Source organism: Saccopteryx leptura, chromosome 7 (genome assembly GCF_036850995.1).
Source record: "Saccopteryx leptura isolate mSacLep1 chromosome 7, mSacLep1_pri_phased_curated, whole genome shotgun sequence".
In the NCBI taxonomy this organism is placed as follows: Eukaryota; Metazoa; Chordata; class Mammalia; order Chiroptera; family Emballonuridae; genus Saccopteryx; species Saccopteryx leptura.
In genome coordinates this window covers 108,763,352-108,789,249 of record NC_089509.1, presented here as the reverse complement: position 1 = coordinate 108,789,249, position 25,898 = coordinate 108,763,352, and the positions used below count along the sequence as shown (strand labels likewise).

General features: G+C 39.3%; 1 protein-coding gene across 5 annotated transcripts in view; it reads left to right on the top strand.

The window, feature by feature from the left end:
* The window catches only part of DOCK10 (dedicator of cytokinesis 10), a 263,955-nt gene that overhangs the window by 169,109 nt on the left and 68,948 nt on the right, over window positions 1-25,898 (top strand). For all 5 annotated transcript variants that reach the window (XM_066344983.1, XM_066344985.1, XM_066344987.1 and 2 more), the window contains exons 8-19: window positions 2,197-2,380; window positions 3,638-3,723; window positions 4,003-4,086; window positions 4,207-4,362; window positions 10,381-10,602; window positions 10,840-10,962; window positions 12,143-12,225; window positions 17,946-18,068; window positions 20,685-20,764; window positions 22,656-22,843; window positions 23,332-23,397; window positions 25,117-25,209. In XM_066344983.1, coding sequence (XP_066201080.1) covers window positions 2,197-2,380; window positions 3,638-3,723; window positions 4,003-4,086; window positions 4,207-4,362; window positions 10,381-10,602; window positions 10,840-10,962; window positions 12,143-12,225; window positions 17,946-18,068; window positions 20,685-20,764; window positions 22,656-22,843; window positions 23,332-23,397; window positions 25,117-25,209 — 1,488 coding nt within the window. The remainder of the gene's footprint in view (window positions 1-2,196; window positions 2,381-3,637; window positions 3,724-4,002; window positions 4,087-4,206; window positions 4,363-10,380; window positions 10,603-10,839; window positions 10,963-12,142; window positions 12,226-17,945; window positions 18,069-20,684; window positions 20,765-22,655; window positions 22,844-23,331; window positions 23,398-25,116; window positions 25,210-25,898) is intronic.

Genomic DNA, 25,898 nt, shown 5'->3' with positions numbered 1-25,898 from the left:
TGAGGGTGTGTGGAAGGGGTTTGACCATTCCCCTTCAGGAGAATGTGACTTCTAAGAACTCACATACTTAAAAGAGCTGCCTAGGTGTTTGCTTTGCCCATTAACATTTGGGGCCTCTGCCTTTCTCTATTTACGCTGCAGCCAAAACAACTTTTCAAAGAGCAGCTCTGGCACTTACCGAGTCAAAGCCATCCTGTTCTGCGCTCTCTCGTGAGAACAGCTGTATTCTCCTGTTGCAATAACAATTCTGCTCTCAAAAAGAATTCTTAATACCTTGGCTTTATGCGTCTTCTTCCATATATTCATACAAAACTTAGGTACATTTGTCTTCCAATTTTACGTCTGTGTGATTAATTGGTTAACACCTGCCTCCCCTCTTTGCCAGCGCAGACTGTGTCTGTTTTCGCCTGGCACAGAATAGACGCACAATAACCACCTCTTTCTGAATGGATGTTATCACTGCCCTGAGCACTGAGAACAGCTGGTCCGCTTCTGCTTCTTATCAGGCTCATGGGCTAATAATAAAAAAGCCAGCCTGTGAGTAAGTCCTCACAAGGCAAGGAAATAATAATACTCGGCAATAATACAAAAGTGTGGACAGAAGCGAAGAGCTTGTCCTTGGAGGAGTCTAGAAAGTGGCATTTGAGCTGTGACATTTAACACGAAGTTTAATTCTTTTTCTCCTCCAATTTCCAAATTTCACTTTTTCTTGACACATACATGCTTCCCCACTGTCTATTCTCAGAACTTAGAAGATGTATTGCTTCCAAGGCCATGGGTACCCCTTTGGTGTGAGATTGTGCCAAGGAGTAGCCTGGAAGGAGAATGGCATTTGCTGAGCATCTTTTTTGTACCCGAGTCCTCTCAGTGGGTGTTAAAGTCTAAGGAGGTTATTTCCCTTCTCTGCCACTTGCTACTCATGTAATCCCTAGCTCATTTTAATTTATTCCCTGAAGCTTCAATGTCATCATATGTTAAATGAAATCATATGATTTGTCTCATAAGGTTATTGGGAGATTTAAATAAAATAATGACTATAAAATATATAGCACAGTTCCTGCTATACAGATGGCAAGTGTTTAGTAAGTGTTGTATTTGTAGTTGTAATTGTGCTATTGTGGGAGTTGAAAGGAGAATTTTATTTTAGGACAGTGTATAAAGGCATCCCCAAAAAGGAAGACATTGCCAAGAGGATATTAAAAATTACTTTTTCTTGCCAAAAATAGCAACCCTATTATCAATATATATATATATAGTGTGTCCGTAAAGTCATGGTGCACTTTTGACCGGTCACAGGAAAGCAACAAAAGACAACAGAAATGTGAAATCTGCACCAAATAAAAGGAAAAGCCTCCCAGTTTCTGTAGGATGATGTGGCAGCATGTGAGCATGTGCAGGTGATGATGTAACACTGTGTATACAGGAGAGCAGCCCACTGCCATGCCAGTCAAGATGTGGACGGTACAGAGGAAAGTTCAGTGTGTTCTGTGGCTCGCTAAATTCAAATCTGTAACCAAAGTGCAACATGAATATCGGCGCATTTATAACGAAGCGCCACCACATAGGAATAACATTACTTGGTGGGATAAGCAGTTGAAGGAAACCGGCAGTGTGGTGGAGAAACCCCGTTCTGGTAGGCCATCAGTCAGTGACGAGTCTGTAGAGGCTATACGTGATAGCTACCTAAGGAGCCCTAAAAAATCTGTGCATGAGCCCACATCAAACTGCACTGAATAGGTATGAAACTGGGAGAGTTTTCCTTTTATTTGGTGCAGATTTCATATTTCTGTCGTCTTTTGTTGCTTTCCTGTGACCGGTCAAAAGTGCACCATGACTTTACAAACACACTATATATATAAACTGATATTTAGCCACAATCTCACACGATAATAACACTCATCTTCTGGTTCTCCTATTTATAGTTTACATATACAAAGTTGAGTAATCTCAAGTATTTAGCTTTGCTTTATTACAATGTGGGAACTCTGAAGACTTTAGAACAGTGTAAGAGTTGAATACTAGTATCAGAATTGTAAAATAATTCATACCCATCTAAATTTGTATCCTTTTTTGGTAGATTTTTTTTGTATTACCTACTTGTATGGAAAAACTTTAGAAGCACCAGGATCCCATAAAATATGTCTCTTACTCTCTAATACTTATTGTCTGGGTTTTTTTCTTTTTCTTATACCAAAGAATAATAGACTAAGAAAATATGCCTTTGAATTGAAAATGCATGACCTGACCTATTTTGTGCTGGCGGCTGAAACAGAGTTCGACATGGATGAATGGATCCACACTCTCAACCGCATCCTGCAAATCAGCCCAGAGGGGCCGCTTCAGGGTCGGAGGAGCGCGGAGCTCACTGACCTGGGTCTAGGTGAGAGCGCATACACCTACCTCCCTTCCTTTGTCAAGTGTGACCTCTGTGTTTGGTTTACTTAAGCTCCTAGAAGCCATAGTAGCTTTCAGGTCTAGCTCATCCGTCCCTGGGATAATTGCTCCAGGAGCTTACTACCCCTCAACCTTTACTTTTACTGAATAGTGAGTGTCACCATATGTAGCTACAATTTTGAGTTGACTGGTAATGAATTGAGGTTGATACCCAGCAAATGGTGCTGGGAACCCTTTGTCAGCAGTAATAAAAATGTACCCAGGTTTGATAGAATGTTTCCTTAGAGGGGCTGTTTTGTGTTTTATGGCCTTTAATTAAATTTAATTGATGAATGTTATAGTCTATAAAGACAGATATGCTTTACTTCTTTTAAATTGAGAGGAATATTATGCCTGTTTTCTGATCATACTAAGATCAGCTTAGATCTATGTGGAAGTACCATAAATCTTGCATAGCGTTACTTTTATAACAAAAAAAAAATTTTCTGTCCATCTTAATTTCCTCTAAAAATTCTATTTCACTTTAAACAAAGAGAAGAAGCAATAGAGAGGAAAATATGGGTGAAAAACAGATCTATCATATAACTATGTGGAAGATGAGTTCCTCTTTAGAGTCAGTCACTCTTCCCAAAGGAAAACTATTTTTTAAGCATTTTGCACAATAGCATGGTACATTAGAAATCAACATGTCCTTAAGTTTTAGTAGTCTAAGTATTATATGCCTTAAAGTGGACAAGTCATGGGATAATTAGGAAGAAAACCATTGTTGATTTTAATGCAACTACTATGTATCATTGTAGTTAGTTTAAATTCATGATTTACTTAATAATATTCAATTAGAGTATTAATCTTTACAGAGTCTCAGAAAGTTTAAGTAATAGAAGCTAGCATGTGGATTTAAATTGATGGCCTGAGAGTTAGAATTATCAAAAATACATACATGTATAAGAAAACTTTATTATGCACTGATAATGTCCAGATATCCCCAAATATAAATGTAATATTATAAGGGTTCATTTTTATGGAAACAAGATAATGTCATGAAAAGTGTCCCAAAAAGATCCTCAGGAGGTCTGATTTCCCAGCCAATATCTTCTAACTATATGGACTACTGGAGCCAAGATACAGTGAAGGCAAAATCCATCACCATTGCTCTTGGGTCTGACCCAGTTTTCATATGTCACAGGCTCGCCTAAGATTCATGAGTATTATTTAATAACCTATCTTTGTGTATCTTTTCAAGATTCTCTGGATAACTCAATCACATGTGAATGCACACCAGAAGAAACAGATTCTTCAGAGAACAGCCTACATCCAGACTTTGCAAAAGTAATAAAGCTGACACATTGCTATGCATATAAATCTGCATTGCTTATTAGTTAGTGCTTTCATGGAAAAGGTGCAAATGCTTTTATTTAAAAAGTTAGATGAAGAAACACAAAACTCAAAACATAAAAGCATGTTTTTTTATAAGAATTGCCAAATATTAATGGATGATATTAGAACTGTGGTAATACTAAGGGGCTTTTCTCGCCCGGGGATGGAGCTAGCTAGGCTGTAGGTATATGGATAATTAGACACCCCACCCTAACACAGTGCCCTCTGTAGTACCTCACAGAAACTGAAGAGACTGTCAAAGGATCTCGAAACACGGAGAGGCTAAATCTATTCTCCATGGATCCAGATATAGATGTGAGTTGAAATCCTTTCTGAGCTAACATGAACTTGATCCATACAATTGTGATTTAGAATTTAGAATTTATTTTCTTATGATGGACATTTGTTGAGTAAAACTGTCAAAATTTTTTCTAGACCCTGAAACTTCAGAAAAAGGATCTCTTAGAGCCCGAGTCTGTGATCAAGCCTTTTGAAGAAAGAGCTGCCAAGAGAGTCATGATCACTTGTAAAGCTCTCACGTTCAGTCTGCAGGGATGTGTTGCGGAGAATGAAAGTGATCCAATAACGAATGTAAGCTGCTCTTCTGTTACTTCCTGCACCAATCAGCCGACAGCACACTGCCCTCCTGTTTTCTATTCCTGACCATTCCAAGCATGCAGTTCACACCACTTAGTGCACCAGGGAGTAGGGCTGACAGCATTTTTCCGCCTTACAAAAGTGCACAAGTTCTGAAATGGTATTGTCAATATACTGCCATAAAAATGTCTGTTACCTTGAAGAAGCGTCAAAGGGACTGTGTTCTAGGATTCTTTTCATTAGTGGTTCAGAGTCTCCTAAGACACTGTTTGTATCTTCTTGGTAATACTCGAAATGGCTTTTAAATCAACATTTTTATTTTAATATTTATATGTTTATTTTAATGTGCATTAGAAAATAATTAAAGTGAATAAATCAATCCTGTGATTTCACAGTTATTACTGTTTAAGACAAGGCTAAATAGTGAATCAAGTAAAATAATATCAAGTAAATATTAATTAATAATAGTACAGATGATACATGTAAATTACAGAGGGGAAAGGTGCTTTGCTGATATTTGTCAAATACCACACTCCCTATTAAATCAGTACAATATTCCTTTTTCTGCTAGGTGGACCCTCTTGAGACTTGTTAGTTCTCGGGGACAGTTCTACACTAATTATAAATGTATGTGTGGAAAGGGTGCATTTTGTGAGCATAACCATTATCAAGTACTTCTACAAAGAAGAAAATAAAAATCACTTGTAATCTTACCATTAATAAGAAAGTCACTATATTGGCATGTTCCCTTCATTATTTTTTAATGCAGTCTGTTTTAATTTCTAATAAATCATTTCTCATTTATCATCTCTCACCTCAAAGTAGACTCATTCTCAGTGTCCTCTCCTGTATATGCTATAATAGTAACAGTAACTATTTCAAATTGCCAGTTGAGAAGTTTAAATGAGGTAATATATGGCAAGTACTTAGAGCCTGATGCATAATATGTGTTCATTAAATAGTAACTGTTATGTGCATGCTTGGAAATTTGTAAATATTAAGCATGCCAGATATTGATAATTTCAGTGTGATATGTGAGATTCTTGTTGACAAGGAGGCTAAAACTGAAATGTGTCACTGGTAAGAATCTTCCCAAAATGAAGTTTCCTCGTATTTTGTAACTATAACTGTGTACTAGGTATATGAGTAAGAGAGAAAATGCACTGTGTCCGTAAAGTCATGGTGCACTTTTGACCGGTCACAGGAAAGCAACAAAAGACGATAAAAATGTGAAATCTGCACCAAATAAAAGGAAAAGGCTCCCAGTTTCTATAGGATGATGTGGCAACATGTCCGTATGCACGGATGATGACGTAACACTGTGTATACAGCGGAGCAGCCCACGGCCATGCCAGTCGAGATGTGGACGGAACAGAGGAAAGTTCAGTGTGTTCTGTGGCTCGCTAAATTTGAATCTATGACCAAAGTGCAGCATGAATATCGGAGTGTTTATAACGAAGTGCCACCACATAGGAATAACATTACTCGGTGGGATAAGCAGTTGAAGGAAACCAGCAGTGTGGTGGAGAAACTCCATTCTGGTAGGCCATCAGTCAGTGATGAGTCTGTAGAGGATATACGGGATAGCTACCTAAGGAGCCCTAAAAAATCTGTGCGTGAGCCCAAAGGAAACTGGGAGAGTTTTCCTTTAATTTAGGGAAGATTTCACATTTCTATCATCTTTTGTTGCTTTCCTATGACCAGTCCAAAGTGCACCATGACTTTACGGACACACTGCAGTTGTTAAAGTCAGGTTTACTCATCTTCCAACACATACTCAGTGCACTACCGGGAGCCACATTTATTCTGGATCCTGGGGAAACAGCAGGGAACAAATTGGCAAGCTTCCTGGCCTCTTAAAGATTAAATTAAAAAGAAATTAACAAGATAATTGTACAAAGTTCTTTAAAATAAGTCAATAGAGAGAGATGTAAGACGGGAACTGGGGAATGGGTTACTTTAGACAGGGTGGCCATGGGAAGCCTCCCTGAGGAGGTGAGATCTGAACAGAGACCTGAAGGCTGGGAAGGATAAAGTCAAGTCAGGGGAAAACATTCTAGGCAGAAGAAAGAGCGAAGGTGAATGCCCTGAGACGGGTAAGTCTTGGCAAGTTCTAGGACCTGAGAACAGCAGACCGAGATGAGGGGGCGGGAACAGTAAAAGGTAAGATTAGGCAGGGTCTTATAAACTGTGGTGAAGACTCTGGATTTATCTGAAGTGAAAGAAAGCTATTCAAAGGTTTGAGGTTCTTTAAAATGATGCAATCTAATTGGTGTTTTGAAAACATCAATTTGAAAAATCAATTGGAGGAAACGAGGGTTGATCAGGGAGTGAAGTTAGGAGGCTACTTCCATAGTCCACTGCCTGGTTTGGATGAGGGGTGGCAAGGGAGAGAGAAATGGATGGATGGACTGGTGTGCTGTGAATGGAACAGACAGGTCTTTTCAATACCTTGGATATACAGGAGAAGGGGAAGAGAAATCTCAAGGATGAGTCCTGGTTTTTTCTTTAAGCAGTTCTAGGCATGATGGTGCCATTTACTGAGAGGACAAGACTGTATGTAGTAAGAGCAGATTTGGGAGATGTAGGTTAGAATTCCACTAGGGGCATGTTAAGTCTGATAGGTCTATTAGATAGTCAACAGAGGTGTCCATTGGGCAGATTCTAACACAAGTTTGGAACTCAAGGGACTGACCATGAACAGAGATATAAACTTGACGTCTGGTCAAGACAGTGACCTGGACGGAATCATCTAGGCATTTCTATACCCAAAGAGAAAGGTCCAAGAACCAATCATTTCAAAGATGAATAGAGACATGAGCCAAGAAAACTAAGAAGGAATGACCACTGAAGTGGAGATAAACCAGGAAAGAGTAGGTCATGATACCAAGAGAGAAAGAGTCCGCTATGGGGAGTGGGCGCTGAGAAACTGCATCACACAGAGCCAAACAGGAAGCCAGTGGATGTGGGAAGGTAGAGGGTGTTGGGGATGGTAGCAGGAGAGACCCATCTGGAGTGAAACCACTAGCAGGAACAATCAGAACACACGTTTTTATTCAGGATTAAAAAAAAATGGAGAACATAATTTTTGAAACTACTATTTAGAACTATCAGAGAAATTTAACCCAAATTGTAATGGTTACTAAATCACATATGAAATGCAAATAAATGCTTTTTTTGACCAGGCACGTTCTTAAGTGCAATTAAAAAGTCGAATTTAGAAACTGAAACACAAAGATAATGGGCTTTTCTTTTCAGAGCGAGGAGCACATGACTACTTTCACGTGGACCCCTTTCTTTGTACAAAAACCCACATTCAGGATCTAACTGTTTGCATCTGGGCCAGTCTCCCAAGCAAGAGAGCGACTTCTCTGTCTCTCTCACATCGTCAGGCCAGAGGCAGAAGTTGGTTTGGAGAGCTTTGTATGTCTGTGTGGATTTAATTAATTTTACAGTTGATTCAAATGTTAAAAAACAAGGAAATTGTTTTCTAAAATATAATTTCATTGGGCTTATAAGCAACGATATTAAAAATGAATAAAACAGCCTGACCAGGCGGTGGCGCAGTGGATAGAGTGTCGGACTAGGATATGGAGGACCCAGGTTCGAGACCCCAAGGTCGCCAGCTTGCGCGCGGGCTCATCTGGTTTGAGCGAAGCTCACCAGCTTGGACCCAAGGTCGCTGGCTCGAGCCAGGGGTCACTCAGTCTGCTGTAGCCCCACAGTCAAGGCACATATGAGAAAGCAACCAATGAACATCTAAGGTGTTGCAACGAAAAACTGATGATTGATGCTTCTCATCTCTCTCCGTTCCTGTCTGTCTGTCCCTATCTATCCCTCTCTCTGACTCTCTATCTCTGTAAAAAAATAAATAAAAAAATAAAAAAATAAAAAAAGAATACAACAGCCTCATCTTAATAGCAGTTTGTTATGTAATGACATTATTTTTTTAAATACAGCCTCAGCTTAGCTCATAAATGACCAAATTCTATACATTCTAGAATAGAAATTTTTTGCACCGTATTTTTTATTTATTTAGAAACTGAATTTAATGGAGTGGCATTGGTCAATAAGAGGACATAGGTTTCAGGTAAACACTTTTATAACATTTGAACTGATGATCTCGGTGTGTGCCCATCACCCAGAGTCAAATCGTTTCCCGTATATTTTTTCAATGACAGTCTTTTATAAATGTAGCTATTTTTAAGCTAATTGTTTTCAAGTCAATGAACATGTTTGCAAGTGAATTGAAATATTTCTTTAAGTTGTTCAAGAGCCAGCTACTGCATTTAATTAATGAATTTATTAAAAAAAAACACCTAAAATAAGTTTTTATGATAAGGAAACAATTTGACAGCATATGATTTTTTAGTGCGTCACTGGAAACCAAGTTCAGGTGGTTGGTTTTATAATATAAAGTAATTCTTTGAAAATATAAATTGATTTCAAAAATCTGAACTAATAAAACAACCTCCCAGCAGAGTGACATTTAAAACAGCATGTTCTTTAATTTCTTTCAGAATTACGACATTCTAAGCATAAGAAATCGATGGCTTAGTTTGTTAGGCTTTATAGGTGCTTTATTTAAAAAATCCTTATTGAAAAGCTAGTGATTCAGACAGTAAAAATTGACATTTAAGTTGAAAAGTAGGTTGGGAGAAATAAAGGAATCCCTGTATGAAATTTAATTTCTGATGGATTATCAGTGAAGGTCACTTATTTCCATTCACTAAGCAGAAATGAAAATCCAAATGCAACAATTCAGGAAAAATAATAGGGGCTTTTTTCCTTTGACTTGAATGTGTTTTGAGTTCCTGCTCGAGTTATTTTCATGTAATTTTTGTGTTTTTTCAACTCTTGGCAAACTACCATGACTATAACCAGGGGTTTTCATGAAATAAATTAAATTGGTCAAATATAAAACTTTCATTTTTAAGTTGTCTTATTTTTAAAAAATAATTTATTGAATAAATTTTATTTTATATGTGTCATCCTATTTCTAACAGTACAGGCAGCTGGTAAGTATTGTTAATATTAAGGAATTAAACTAAAACCCTTGTTATAAGCTAGCCATACTACTATATGTCAAAGAACACGAGGTATCTATTAAACATTTAACAAAATGGACCGCATGAGTGAGTTGATACAATGATAAACTATATCATAATTTGGTTTTTGTATATAACCTGCTTATCCACAGAATATTGACAGATTATAGGAATTTAATTAAAATTACATAGCATAGACTCTGGCCAGTTAGCTCAGTGGCAGAGTATTGGCTCGATGTGTGGATGTCCTGGGTTTGATTCCCAGTCAAGGCACGCAGAAGAAGCAACCATCTGCTTCTCCACCCTGCCCCCTTTCCCTTCTCCTTTCTCTCTCTTTATCTCTCTCTTCCCTTCCTGCAGCCATGGCTCTGTTGGAGCAAGTTGGCCCCAGCACAGAGGATGGCTCCATGGCCTCACCTCAGGTGCTAAAATAGCTCAGTTGCTGAGCAATGGAGCAACAGCCCCAGATGCGCAGAGCATCGCCCCATAGAGGGCTTGCCGGGTAGATCCCGGTCAGGGGACATGCAGAAGTCTATCTCTCTTCCTCTCTGCTTCTCACTTAAGAAAAATAAAGATAATTAAGTAGTATAAACAAAAGTAAAAATGCTGGGTTTTGTTGTAGGCATATTCCAGCTTTAGAAGCCTATAGCTAATTACATGTATAATTATTCCTATATATATGCACATGTATAATTATTCATATATATATGCATACATATGTGCAATATGTATGTGATTACATATACATAAATTTGCTTATTTCAGCCCTTCTTTTATTTAGTCCGTTGCCTTGGATGTTTTCTCTAGTGAAAAGCCGTTCTTTCTGGACTCTTCTTTAGCTTCTGTGATACCCTGGCAGCACTTAACATTTTTTTAGCAGTTTGGAGTTTTGTGGGGTTTAATTTTATCTGTTTTTTTTTGTTGGATGTTTGTCAAAACTACCAAGTCTCTCTTCTTTTTGCAGATTGAGCCTTTTTTCGTGAGTGTGGCACTTTACAACCTAAGAGACAGCAGGAAGATTTCTGCCGATTTCCACGTGGATCTCAACCACGTGGCTGTCAGGCAGATGCTCTCAGGGGCTCCCGTGGCATTGGAAAATGGGAACATTGACCCGGTCACGCCGCAACAACTAGAAGAACCTCACGTCAAGGGGTTTCCAGAGGAATGGCTGAAGTTTCCAAAGCAGGTGGCACATCTGTTCACTTGTGATGGGCGGAAAATGCTGTCCCATTGTTCTTACCAATGTGATACATGAGATGAGTAATGTCCCAAATAGAAATTTCTTTATAGATATTCTTAAAAAAAAAAAAAAAAAAGGTGAAATTGTGTAAATGTCTTCAGTGTAGTTTCCTAGATGATTATTAGCTTATTAACTCTAACTTGTTTGTTTATTTGTTTGTTTGTTTGTTTGTTTTGGACATAGGCTATATTCTCTGTAAGCAATCCACATTCTGACATTGTTTTGGTGGCCAAAATCGAGAAAGTGCTAATGGGAAATATTGCTAGTGGTGCTGAACCTTACATTAAGAATCCAGACTCCAACAAGGTAATGCTTAATCTTTCTCACACAGCACTTCAGCTGATTTCAAGAAATAAAATCACAGTGCTAGATGAATGGTCAACTATGATAAATATAAGTCTCAAACTTATTAGTGAAGTGAGTATTCATCAGGACAACTTTAAAGTATGCATTCTTGGTCTATGCTTTGTGGCCCAGCAGTTGCTGACTTTTGATAACCTAGTTGTAGAAATAAGTTTAAATGTGGAAAAAGCATTAAACTGCCAGGATCAAAGTGTTAACAATAAGGAAAAGTTAGGATTAATCTGAGTAAAAACAAGTTAATAAAGTTTCTAAGATTATCAACTATGCTGATGGGAAAGTAAATGAAAGAGGAAGATAGATAATTGCATATCAAATTATATAGCACCTAAGGGAAGAAAGAAAGAATAAAGGAAATATTAAAAGTTCTTTGAATGGTGAGACTATGGGACATTTTTTTCTATTATATTTTCTTTAATAATTGAATGTTATTACTTAACAGAAAATAAATATAAAAAGTTTATATTTTCCTCACAAAGGAAAGATATTGAGAAAATAATGTATAACAATTGAATTTGAGCATCCATGACAGTTTAGAGCAGAGCTTCAAGGGTTTATGAGATTCAAGTTTTGGCAAACTGTGATGTATGGGTCAAATCCAGCCTGCCACCTGTTTTTGTAAATAAAGTTTTATTGAAACACAGTTACAGTTATTCACATATGGATTGTCCATGGCTGCTTTCCTGCTGTAGCGGCAGTAAAGAAGTTGTGATCGAGACCGTATGACCCAGTATATTTTCTGTGTGACTCTTTACAGAACAATTTTGCCGACCTCTGCCATAATAAATAAAACATAAGGCCGACAATGCATGCAAATTTGATAACACTTTCCATTCAATATTTCAATGATTTTAAAGTCAGAAGAAAGGGAAAATGTTGGTATTCCAAGACAAAGGCATTTTCTACATTTGAAATTTCCAAACTAAAAAGAAAGCAAAACGTTATACAGTAGTGTGAACACAGAGACTATTGTGTGGCTCTCTACAAGGTGCAGCTGTGGGTCTGTAAGGCAGAATTCCATTGAGTTTCAGTATAAGATCACATAGAAACATAGTTATTAGTATTTTACAGGGGCAGTTTGTAAAGTGATGTTCTAAACAACATATTATTTATATTTTTTCTTTAGTATGCACAAAAGATACTCAAATCCAACAAGCAGTTCTGCAGCAAGTTGGGGAAGTACCGCATGCCGTTTGCTTGGGCGGTGAGGTAGGTTGACAATTTCAACCAACAGAAGTGCATCTGCCGTCTATATTGGAAGCTTCGGTTTTGAACAGCTCTGTTACCTGTTATTTTCAATCTACCAACACCTAGACCAAGGGTCCCCAAGGGTCCCCAAACTATAGCCCGCTGGCCGCATGCAGCCCCCTGAGGCCATTTATCTGGCCCCCCGCCACACTTCCTGAAGGGGCACCTCTTTCATTGGTGGTCAGTGAGAGGAGCACAGGATGCATCCACATCCTGTGCTCCTGGAGTACTGTACGTGAGCGACGCCAGCGTCACTCACGTACAGTACTACTTCTGGTTACGCGGGACGCACATGTCACTGCTCCAGAAGCGTGCATCATATGACATACATCTGGTCTGCGGCTGAAGCACCCCACATCACCGGAAGCAGTGTGAAATAACAGCAGAAGTAGGAAGAAAGGCAAAGCACTATAACCATTACTACACAGTACAATGGCCCCCATACTCCCCCAAATGTACAACAACATAATGGCCCCTATAACCTCCCTTTGCCCAAAAGTCTCCCCCCACATTACTACACACCACATTTCCCTTATTATAAGACCCTATTTTATATTAATTTTACCCCCAAAAGACAAGGGCTGTCTTATTTTTAGTTCCCATTGAAACACTGGTCAGTTTGTTGATTAAATTTGCTTGTTCTTTATTTTAAATATTGTATTTGTTCCTGTTTTGTTTTTTACTTTAAAATAAGATATGTGCAGTGTGCATAGGGATTTGTTCATAGGTTTTTTTTTTTTACAGTACAGCCCTCCAGTGGTCTGAGGGACAGTAAACTGGCCCCTGTGTAAAAAGTTTGGGGACCCCTGACTTAGACTAATGCCAATGTGTTCATCTTTATACACACCTTGAACTGTTTTACAAGACACCTCGTACTAGACTGGAGCCATGTCAAGCATCCAGTGTGGGCATGACAAAGTATACTGTGGGTTCTTGGTAGGATCAAATCACAGTCAGATGCGTTTATCTTATATATTTGATGTGCAGGAAATTAAGATGGCTGCACTATTTTTCCTTAAGCAGCTGTGTGTTTTCACCTGTGTGTAGAGCACAAATCTAATATCTATGAATGTCTAGATGAAACTATCAGATTGATCATTTAAACTCTCTTTGATTTTGGTGCTAATTAGGACATCCAGATTTATCAGTATCTGACTCTGATAGAAATGCTGAGTTATATGGACACGGATGGAGGAATCACTCTCCTGCAAATATAACCTCTGCATAAAGAACAGAAAGTGCTTTTTGGAACTGCTCAAACATCCCTCACTCTTGTCTTTCTCGAGCCTTTTTGCGTCTTCACTGGTAGGAGAATTTCTGAAAGGAGGAGGAGGCTGGCATAGACATGGGGAAGCAATGGTCAGCGGTGCACAGACTGATGAACTTGAAGTGCTGCCAAACGAGGCAGCCGACTGAGTATTCGTTGGCATGTTGTAACGTCATCCTGATGGCAGTAACTTCAAAACCCAGAAGGAAGAGAGAACCTGTTACCTTTGCCATGTTCACCTCTCGCAGGTCTCAGGGAAGGGCATCACCAGAGTCCATGCGCTCATATTTGTTACAGCTTTGAGGGTGCTCCTTGAAGTGGGGACTGGTATGGGCAGGGAAGAGACATGTGGATGCCCGGGCAGCAGTGCCCCAACAGAGACCGTCTCCAGGAACTGGTTTGCTCTATGGCATCCTGGTAGTAAGGGAGAAGGAGACCAGGCCTGGGCTGTGACACCGAGGGGTCTAGATCAGGCCGCCACGTATTGGTTGTAACTTTGGACAGGTTTCTTTTCCAATTTTCAGGGTCCCATCAACGGAGCGAAGCTGACAACACCTGCCTCGTGGGCAGTAAGAGCAATCTCAGGTGCAAAACCCCGTGGCATAAAGTGGCTCCTCACTCTCACTGCATCTCCCTTTCTCTCTCTCCCTCCAGGGACAGTGGATGCCTGGGCGGGCTGGATGGGAAAGATGTCAGAGAGATACACTGAGCTCCCGATGATGTAGTCTATGCTTTTTATTTCCCATAAGCTTCAAAAGAAAGGACAGGTTGTAATTTGCTGAGCAAACCTCTTTGTATTGATAAGTATTTTCAGTTGTTCCCACCAGAAAACCTATTAGGGCAAAATCAAAGCCAGATATCCTTTGGCAAACGGGAAATCTTCCAATGTAACAAAATCACTGTGGTGAGCGTATTTTCTCTGTCAGGATCCAGCGTTGCTCTCAAGTCTTAGAAGCAGGCATTTTATTTTATTTTACTTTATTTTTTAGATTTTTATTGATTGCTTTTTAGAGAGAGAGAATGAAAGAATGGGAAAGAGAGAAAGTGGGGGAAGAAGCAGGAAGTATCAACTTATATAGCAGTTGCCTCCTGCATGTGCCTTGACCAGGCAAGCCCAGGGTCCCGAACTGGTGACCTCAGTGTTCCAGGTCAACACCCTACCACTGCACCACCACAGACCAGACAGAAGAAAGCATGTTAGAGTCACAGCTGGGTTTGAATTTTGTTTACTAGACAAATGAACTTAGGCAAGTACCTATGGCCTGTCTTTACCTCAGATTTTTAAAACATACAACAGAGGAATGATAATACGTCATTTACTGTTGCAGGGAGTAGTGAGCACAGATGTGTACCCAATAAAAGATAACCATTATTAGAAGCGATTATTCTCGTGTAATGATTATTAAGTCTCCTGTGGAGATCACAGTCACCTCAACAAGTCCCCCTTTCTAGTAAATTTTGGGCAGGGAAGAAGAGTGTGAGTGAAATAAGTGAAAGGACTGCCCGTCTTAGAACAGGAAGGAGACGCTACAGTCTGATTTTGAAGTTGTCTAGTAAAATGTGTAGGAAGAAAGACAGATGAAGTTTCTAAGGAAGTTGGCAATATTACCGACTATTAAAGTCATTATGTCTAAGGACAGAAAAGCCAACAAAACCACATGCCCGTGCTCCATGAATGCTTGATTAGTGGTTTGGTTGTAGGTTAAGAAACAGTGTATGCCACCAATTGGTGTATCTAAATACGTGCTTTAGATTTACATAAACATCTCTAACAACCGGGGAAAATGGTTAGCAGTGTAGCTCTAAAGATTTTGTTAGACCACTTGCATTATCTAACCACAAATATAAGTATAAGGTATAATCAAAGAAAATTTTAGTTTTCAATTTTCCCTTTATTATGTGGAAACCGCTTCAAATAAATGTTGACCAAATCAGACGAGGGCCAGTTGTTATTCTTGTCATTTTGACGTAGACTAGCTTCCTGACACATTTCAATTGATGCTGTTAATTCTCTGGCTACTTCTCCTTTCTATTATATTTTCTAGATTGCCATTTGTTCCACAATGTAGCTCCAAGTGTATCCTGCAACACTTTGGCTCTTCAAATCAACGGCCACTTTAAAAGTGTTAATTGAGCCCATAACCATATCTGTACCCAGGTCCAATCATCCTACCCACTGCAACACACATGCTCGTGGCTGCGAACATTTTATCTGACACTAATTTGGTGCATTTTCTTCTCTTTGACACCAGCTGTGGTGCTATTTTATGGCAAAAACGTTCATCCGGAGGAGTAGGTGAAGAAAATGCATTCAGGTGGCGACATAGGGAGCTTTGGCTCATTGACTCAAGAGGAACATCGACCCTTACAAGCATATCGTGTTGTTAAATGAAACCCTCTCCGTGTGTTATCACCCCCAGCGTCACATGTGCTTAAATCCTCGCCGAGACGCTCGATTTCTTTTATTCTTGTTTCACACAACATTCTAAATGGATCAGCACACAACACTGGATCTTCTTTAACATTAAGTGAGACTAAAATTAAAATTATCTCCTTGTATTCATACACTTAGAGAAGGTATACAATGCACCAACATCCCCAACCAATGGTTGTTCACCCTCTGAATTCTTCCAGTGACAGAAAGTCAAGGGCAGGTACCCACCAGAAGGAAGTGGCTTCTTCTGCCTTTCTGTAGCTCTAATGATTAGATAAGTCACTTTTTTAAAGATGTTTTTGAAACTGCTTGATAAACACTTTTATATTTTGTCTTCCATGGCCATACACAAAAATATATGTCCATTTTTTTCTCTATAGCGTGGCTGTTTGTGCTGTTATGAATGAAGCCACAGGGATGCCCAATCTTCTTTTCCTTTAGACTAAACATACCCCAAATGTCTTTAGTCATACCCCAAATGTCATGATTCTGGGACCCTCACCGTATACTGATCATTGCGCCACTGTGGCACCTGGAACTAGGCACAGTGTCCCAACATCCTGAGACCATCTGTGTCAGTGAGTCACTTTCGTGCTCTCTTGCCAGTTGGCATATTCATTCAGCCAGGAGAGGGCGTCTGGTGTGGTGCTTCTCTTCTTCTTTACGATGTGTTCAATATAAGTGAGCTGTTTCCAGGACGGAGCTGTGGGTAGGAGCAGAAAAAGTTACGCAACTTGTGTCTATCAATTTATTTCCAGTGGCTGGTTAATTAAAAATAAACAAAACAAAAAAACCTGCTCACACTCAGTTAACTTCCTCCCATGTTGGGAAATACATCACGTTCATTTCAACATGTCCCGCACTCAAATAGAAGGCCTGCGTTATATTTAAATAAAAATAATCTTCAAGTTAAATATTTTCATTCGGCTTCCTCAGTATTATCTGATGGGAGACCTTTTTTTCCTTACCTAGTACTTAACAAAGAAAAATGAGAAGAAAGATTGAAGGAGTCTAAAAATATCATTCTGATAAATTCCTGGCACATTTTCTATATTATTTGACATTAAAGCTCTATAATCAGATACTCATTTAAATGGCCATTTCAGTCTGAGTATTGAAATCCTTGGTTAATTTAAAGAGCAATAAAATAATCCAGTTCAGGTCCTTAAGTTACGAGAAATAAAAATTCAGCGTTTCTCTAACATTAGAGAACGATTAATTAGGCGTGCATCTAATTTTCTTTGGTAAGCAGAGTATGATGAGTTACGAGGGAGAAAAATGGACATTAGCTATGCTGTGTGTACTAGCTTGTCAGCAAGTGCTTCCTGACATTCCTATGTTATTTGGACTAAAACAATGTATGTATTTTAACTAAATCTATGCAGTTCCAATGAGATGGATCAGGGAAGGCAATAAATGGCTTAGACTCACGGCAGTCTATTTAATACAAAATTCTGTCATTCTGTCTCATGTGTTCCCTGTTCTATTTTTGTCTGAGTCCTAAAATTTAGGACTTGGGCACATTTATCTCCATAAAAGAAGTTTCAGGTCTGGTCCTCTACACCCACGTTCACAGTCTTATCCTTTCTCTGTATATGTAAAATCTAATGGCACCGCACAAACCGAAGTGGCCCTGGCTTGCTCAAGAAATAATGAAAAGGGAATAACGGGTCCCTTTCCTTTCAACTTCCCTAATACTCCACGATTAGATATGTTATTCAATAAATAAATACATGTAGTTGTAATATGGGCTGCTGTCACTTTAGAGACTGAGTTGAAAATAAAACATTAAACATACATGTATTGTGTAAGTGAAACTTTTGTCTAAGGCGTCTTTGTGTAATTTCATTTTATTAGTTTTTTATGATGGACGTTTCTTCCATTATAAATAGGAAATTGAGTCATTTTAAATCACCTTAAAAACACAACTCTATAAATAATATCTAATGGCCAACCTAAGTAAATATTCTTTTCTTTCAGATCAGTATTTAAGGACAACCAAGGCAATGTGGACAGAGACTCCAGATTTTCCCCATTATACAGGCAAGAAAGCAGCAAGATTTCAACCGAGGACCTACTTAAACTAGTGTCCGATTATAGAAGGTAGGATTTGGGGGATACTCTTGCAATGAACATAAATCAGCTCCATTGCTAGTATTGATTTGTAATTTATGCATAAACACTACTTGATTACCTTATTTTCAAATGTCCCAAATTCCTCCAGAAAACAGATGTTTTGCATATGACTTCACATACACCCAATTGACAGCCACCAGAGCATATTGGCCATAATTACATGGAAGGAAACATTAAATGATGTCAGTTATCTCTTGCTGTGTAATAGATCACCCCAAAATTTAGTGACTTACAATAACAACCTCACTTATTTTAATCTTGAGTCCATAATTTGAGCATAGCTAGAGGTGGGTCCTCAGCTGGGCGAGGTCAGCAAGAGCCAGAGGATCTGAAGATGGCGCATTTAATGGCTGCCCATTTGCTCCTGGTGTTGTCCGAGAGCTCACTGGAGCTGAGGACTAGAGACGATGGTTCTCATACAGGCACCCTCCCCATGAGCTACTGTGGTTTTCTCATGGCTGGCTTCTAAGGGTAAGTGCCTCAACAGACAGAAAATAATAACTGCCATTTTCTTAAGAATGGGGCTGAGAAAGTGAGTGACATTTCTGTCACAGAGCCAAAATTCAAACACACGGGACCTAGACACCACTAACCGAGACGAACGGTAAAGGATTTTAGAACTAAGTTTGGAAACTTCACAGAACAGTTAATTGCTGTGAATACAGTAATTTATAATGGTTCTGTCGTTCCAGTGCTTTTGAAGAAAGTGATAGAAGTTAGTGCTAGAAAAGGAAAACTACAAACACCACATTGTTAAGATGAATCAGCATGTGTTCAATATCTTATGGTGATAAGATCTTTCATAACAAGACCCTTATCTGAAATTGTTAGCCCGCTAATACACACAGGATTCTTGTACCCTTTGCCCCTTGCCCAAATGTTAACTCTGCCTCTCCCATCTAAGACTCAGCCGTCTTCGATCAATTAATTTTGTTGATCTAGAACAAAAATGGTATATTACTATGAAACAAGCATAGTTACTATTTTCTGTATCTTTAATAAAGGATGTGTTTCTAGTTAACTATAAAGGAAGTCTTCCCAATGTTTTGTTGTTGTTGTTCTGGAAAGTAATTTGACCTTAAAAAGCAAAAAAAAAAAATAATTAATTAATTAATTAAACAAATAAATAAGTAAAATCCTGGAGGAGGCCATGAACCAATATTAATTCATTATGATATTCCTTCTATGGGACACACCCCTTTGACTTAATCAAACTTTCTGGTCAAAACCCCTACTGTGGCCTTCCTGCAGCTATGAAGGAGAAGTTAAGATTGCTTTCTCCCTCTACTTTCTTGCCAGTGTACTAAGGCATGAAAAGTTGTTATGCTGAGAAAGGAGTGGCCAAAAGATTTGGGGGTAGTCTGATACAAACAGGAGAAGGCATTACTTTCACAAAACTCATGTCAGCAGTTTATAGCTAAAAAAGTTTTCACTATGGCTTCTAGAATACCCAATAACATCCTGGTGAAACATCAAATTATTTATAGACACCTCACACCCATGGCATTTATTCTCAGTATTGTGCTGATAAATGTTTATCAACTGACTCTTCAGGGGGAAAAGGCTGATTTGCACTGATGGCCAATTCCAGCAGTATAAATTCTCCTACTATAGCTAATTTCAAACTACCAGTGGGGTTTGACCAAATACGGAGTTGGGAAGAAATCTGCATACCATTATATAACATTACCACCATACAGATAGATGTAAATAACCTCAAGATTATAGATAATCTTATCATGTATTAAAATAATTAGTGAGTGATGAATTCTGAGTGGTACTCATTACCTTGGGGTTTGATATAATTTGTTTGATGTTAAGTTTATATAACTTCACTTTTAGTAATGGCTGTGTTTAACAATATGCAGGCAAAATAACTGAATGTTTAAAAATCAGCTCTCACAAGCTGGGAAGAGCTGGCTCTGACCTACCATTGTAATTATGCCACCTGTGAAAGTAGATTTCCTGAAAGGGAAAACACTTGGATCTGTTACTAGCCACTTTGGCTTTTCTATGAAGGAAGTTGGGCGAGCAGGTCTTAGTAGAGGGGAGGAGAGAGAAATGCAAGGACTCAAGAGTCAGGGTGTAAGATTCAGAGTAAGTGGAGAGCAGGGACAGGCGGGAAAGCAGCGTCTATGTGTCGTTACAAGAGAGGGAGAGGAGAAAACAGACTTGTCCAGTTAGCACTTCGAGTGAAGACCAGCGCTGCTCTCCAGACATCTTAAGACTCCTTCTGAAAGTGAATCCCTAAAACCAGTTCAAATTCTAGTACTTTTTGTCAGTGATAACTATATGTTTACTAATTCTTGTCTGGCCGCTTATGTAAATGTTATCAGAAGTAGGTGCAAATAAGTTTAAAACGTTCTTTAGAATATCTGTAACCTGACCCTTCCCTGATTTTTCTTGGCAATATCACATCAATTTTAGTTTTCAAAATCAAACGAGCTATATAAAGTCATTCACAAGATTGATTGGGGTCTTACTGTTTCCCATTATCAAAATTCAGTGGATTGTTGTTGTTTTTTGATGATTGGAATAATGCAGTGTGTGTGTGTGTGTGTGTGTGTTGGCATGTTTTCACAGGGCTGACAGAGTAAGCAAAATGCAGACCATCCCTGGAAGCCTGGATGTTGCAGTTGACAACGTTCCCTTGGAACATCCAAGTATGATGATGATGTCATAGTTTGCTTGTAGAGTTTTGAGTATTTAGTGTCATTTTGCTTAATGGTTTAGATGGTTGGTTATGTAGATTTGTTTGGGTTATTTTTCTCAAAGCTTGAGATAAATGGAACTCATTACCTTACAGAAATTTGGGGCTTATTATTTCTTTATTAAGACTATAGATATAGTAAAACAGGAACTATATTCAGGGTAACCTACATAACCTAACACCATGCACACAGCAAGTTCTTAAATTATATTATTTAAGCCTCAAAACCCTGAAGGGTTATAAGTAAAGAAAGATTGGTAAACTAATAACCCATAATGGGAGAATCTATATTCTATCCAGTTCCTCAGACTCAAAATACACGCTGGTCCTGCCACACCGTGCTGCCGCCCTGCATAGCCATCCCCATGAGGGTCTTTAGACTGCTATTGCACAGACTGTGGTCAAAAGTCCTATTTAGGTCAGTGAGAATTTGGATTTCAGAAGGAGCTTTTGATAAATTATAAATATAGGTTTCAGAATTTATTTCTTAATAGGTGAGATCAGTTTATTTTGTTTCATTAATTCTGATTATTCCTTTTAGTGACTTTCTCAGTGATGCAAAGAATGAATACAGGCATCCTAAAATTAACTACGAAAAGGTATAGGATGATTGCCACAGGATATTTGAATCACCATTAGCACTGTTAAGTTTTCTAGTCTCATAATTTTTCCATAAATCATTTTCATATAAAATAAAAGTAGAATTCCAACTTAAGCCGTGCTCCAAATCACTTTTATATTGATTGCTATGCAAGAGCAGGGGACAGGCGCTGCCATTTCCTCCCCCTGACATGTGGGAAGAGGCTTCTAGTACCTAGGAAAAAGAAAAATCACAAAGGAGAAAGCTAAATTATTCTCTTTGTAAGGACTTTAGGACATTAAGAAAATTTGAACAAATAAAAAAATATTATAATTGATTTTTGAAAAAGCAAAAAAGCCTGTAATCTGATTTCCAAGCATATCTAGCTAATCAATTTGATTTTTTGAACACAGGAAGATCCCAGATGGGATAATGGAAGGTAGAAGGCCGTGCTATCTTTCAGCAACACAGTTCACCTCCAAACTGTTTAGTGACAGAAGGGTTTTTTTTTAATTGAATTTACTGGGGTCAGGTGCTGGTATGCAACTCAATAAAACATCATCTCCACACCAAAGAAGATCTCTTCTCTCCCCATCCCCCCCCCCATGCCTACTCACACCTCCTTCATCTACCTCCACCCCTCTTTCTCTGTTTTCATTTATAAATTCCTCATGGTCTTCTTCTCCCCTTAGGCTCTTCTTATAAGATTAGATTTTAAAAGCCTGTGAAAATTGAAGAGAAAAATAAAATACACTTTATCTAACAATGCAGAAGAGTTTCAGGTCTATGCTGTTCAGTCGTTCTCTAGGGAAAAAATATGAATCCATTTGGCACTATCAGTAATAAACCCATTGACCAAACTTCTGTTCTGACATACATCTGTACCCATACTGTTGCTATAGTGTTGTGCTAAAGGTATGTGGGCCCATCCTTATCTTATAATCTTTGGTGAGTGTGCTTAAGGGGTCAGTAGCTAAAATTTACTTTTTTTTATATCAAGCTTAATAAGAAAAGAAAATAATTATAGATCCAGCCAAAGATTAATCAGTTTGTGAGACATCAATTTTGACATTAACTCTATAGTTTAGTTGTCTATCATGCCTGCTTCCTATGAATTTTTTTATAATAGCATAATTCAACATGGATTGGTATAAAAAATAAAGTTTCTGTTTTGAGTGGATTAATTTTAAAATATGTTAAGTATTTATTGTTCACTTAAAAATATCATACCCAATGACGAACTCTTATTCTCTGATTTTTAAAGACTGTGTAACGTCGTCCTTTATCCCTGTCAAGCCTTTCAATGTGACGGCTCAGCCGGAACCCACAGTGGAGGTGGAAGAATTTGTTTATGACTCAACAAAGTACTGCCGTCCCTACAGAGTCTACAAAAATCAGATTTATGTTTATCCCAAGCACCTCAAGTATGATAGCCAGAGATGTTTCAACAAGGTGGGATAGGTTTCTGAGCTATCACCCTCTCTCTTTCTGATCATGTTAAGATGGTTTCCTGAAAGTTCGAATACAAATTACCAGAGTTAATCACTTTGGAAAAAAAAAATGATGTAAAGAAAATGCTTAATAAAGAGCAATAATGAGTTGCCCTTAAATGTGCTTCAGAATGCATAATTATGTAGCATACTAATCACCTTTCTAAATCATGTTGTTCTAGACTATTTTTAGTTTTTTAAGGTGCTCTGAAAATAGCATACCTCTCCCTTTTTGACATGAGTTTTCTCTTTCCTTTTAAATAACCTCTCCTTATCCACCTGTTATTTCTGACCATTGGGGAGTCACGAGAAAGTACTGGGTATTCTACACTTTTTGGAATTATTAGAAGCTATTTATTTTAAGTACTTGGATTGTTTTGTTTTGTTTTGTTTTTTTCATGTTCCATTACAGGCCATTACCATTTCCATTTTCCCTTGCTGTAATTTCAGGCACGAAATATAACCGTGTGCATTGAATTCAAGAATTCTGATGAGGAGGGTGCCAAGCCCTTGAAGGTAGGCCAAGCGCACCGGGGGCCACAACACTAAGGAGGGCAAGCAGGTGCATAGGTTCCTCCTGCTACAAAAGAGCTTTTTATGTGAGTGGTGTTGAAAGAGAGGCAATTTCCTAAAATGGCCCTGATTTAATAGCCATCATTAACTAGACCTATTAGAAATGCCAGGCTTGTGGCTCTGCTTAGCTTTTCGAGATTTAGGGGAAAAAGGAAACCATTTCAGTGTAGAATCTATGCAAAGATTCCCCTCCGGAGGACTTTGCCATTTTCAAACATTAGCCTGCCTGTTGAGTCAGCATGCTTGATTTGAAATGCCGCTTCCCAGCTGGCCGTGGTGGGGTCTGTGCAGAAGGGTCGCTGCACGCTGGCCTCGTGGCCAGGGCAGTGGGCCCGTGGGATTCTCACTCAGGTTCACAGCAGGTACGTGGGGCCTGAGCAGCCGGGAAATGACTCTGGGAAGTCAGTCCTGCTTGTTGGTCACATGGTTACAGGAGATCAATGAAACGACGAGGTTTGTGTGAACTGGGCTGTGTTAATCTATGAAGCTGCAACTGGATGGCATTTTTCAGAGTTCATATTTGATGTGCGCTGTTTTTATTTTAGGGGCTTCAAACATGATAGATAGCCTGTAAAAATAGAGAGGAAAGTTGTTTCTAGTTGGCTGGTGGCCACATCTTCCCAGTTTCAGGGAATGGGGGAATGAGAGAGGAAAGGGTGCAACACATTGCTAACTAAGCCCCACGATTACCTGAGATCATCTCTCAAAGCCGTCCGTCAGGTACCGATGGTGTTCTCTGTGTCAGGAAGGTTCGGAGCACTACGCAGAAGAGCAGTGATCAGTCTGAGTGATTGAAGGAATCGGGCAGCGGGGAGAGACTTCTTCACAACAGTCTTGAGCCACTCCCCGCCGCAAGGTTCTGAGTTTCACAATAGCATAGCGTGAGCCTCAGGAGGGAAAAAATAGCGAGATGGAGTTGCCAAGTGAACAAAGGCAGTGAGCAGCAGATGGCAACCCCTCCAGGCCTGTTGGGGTAGTGTCCATGCTGAAAATTCTAGGAAAGAGGAAGTCGCAGGTGTGTGGGTCCCCTGTTCTGTTGCATTCTAAAGCATCGCACAGAGACAGCAGATGTCAGAAGAAGAACCCTGAACCTTAGGCTAAGGGGGCTTTTAACCTGTGTGGCTAGAAAGTGCCATGTCCCATCCCCTGGCCGGATTAGGGGCCGGGATAGGATGATGGCGGAGCCTGGAACCAGCTCTGTCTTTCCTGTTTTGCATTCTTGGTTGGGGGTTGGTATGTCAGGGGCTGGGGTCCAGTCAAGCATTGTGGTCATTCTGCTAACTGCCTCAAACTCTAGGCCAGTGCTGGGGATCACGGGTCTCTTCCAGAGGCCATCCTGTAGGATACAGAAGGGAACAAAGGAGATCTTATCTCCTAGGAAACAGAAGTTAGGTAATGAGCTGATTTGGGTGCTCAGCATTGATGTAATATCTACACGATGAATTAAAACCTTCAAATTTTTCTTCAGCAACGCCCATTGTATATGAAATAGGGAAGCAGGTCAAAGGAGTTCAGGGTCACTTAGATGTCAGCTAAGCCTGGCAAGTTATCACGAAGTTCGTCTTCGTTCCAGGATGGGTAACTGAAGGACCGTGGCCCTTTTTTGTGCTCAGGGATAATTTCAGACACTCATAATTGTTTGACTCATAATTTTTTAAACAGCGTATTTACGGAAAACCTGGAGGGCCCCTCTTCACCTCGGCCGCCTACACAGCAGTTCTGCACCACTCCCAGAATCCGGATTTCTCAGACGAGGTAAGGGCGGGGCCTCCACTCCTCCTGCAGCTCCTGAAGAGATGGGTGAGTGGGCCACACAGCACACAGTGACAGCACTCAGACTGAGGGCCTGCCTTGCTAGACGTTTTACCTAACCGAGGCTTAGAAATTACATTCATTAATAAACTGCTCCAAAAGTATGTTACCAATTCTATTTGTTCAGTTTCTCAAAAAAATGTGATTTTTATTTTTGGTATCATTCTTGTCAAGTGAAACTAATTTAATTTTTAAAGATTATATTGGCCTTTACCAATTTCATATTAGAATGAAAAGAACAAAGGAATAGATAGAGCAGGGGTCCCCAAACTACGGCCCGCGGGCCGCATGCGGCCCCCTGAGGCCATTTATCCGGCCCCCACCGCACTTCCGGAAAGGGGCACCTCTTTCATTGGTGGTTGGTGAGAGGAGCATAGCTCCCATTGAAAAACTGGTCAGTTTGTTGATTTAAATTTACTTGTTCTTTATTTTAAATATTGTATTTGTTCTCATTTTGTTTTTTTACTTTAAAATAAGATATGTGCAGTGTGCATAGGGATTTGTTCATAGTTTTTTTATAGTCTGGCCCTCCAATGGTCTGAGGGACAGTGAACTGGCCCCCTGTGTAAAAAGTTTGGGGACCCCTGAGATAGAGTATGAATCCGCACTGTTGTTTATAACCTGGGTGAATT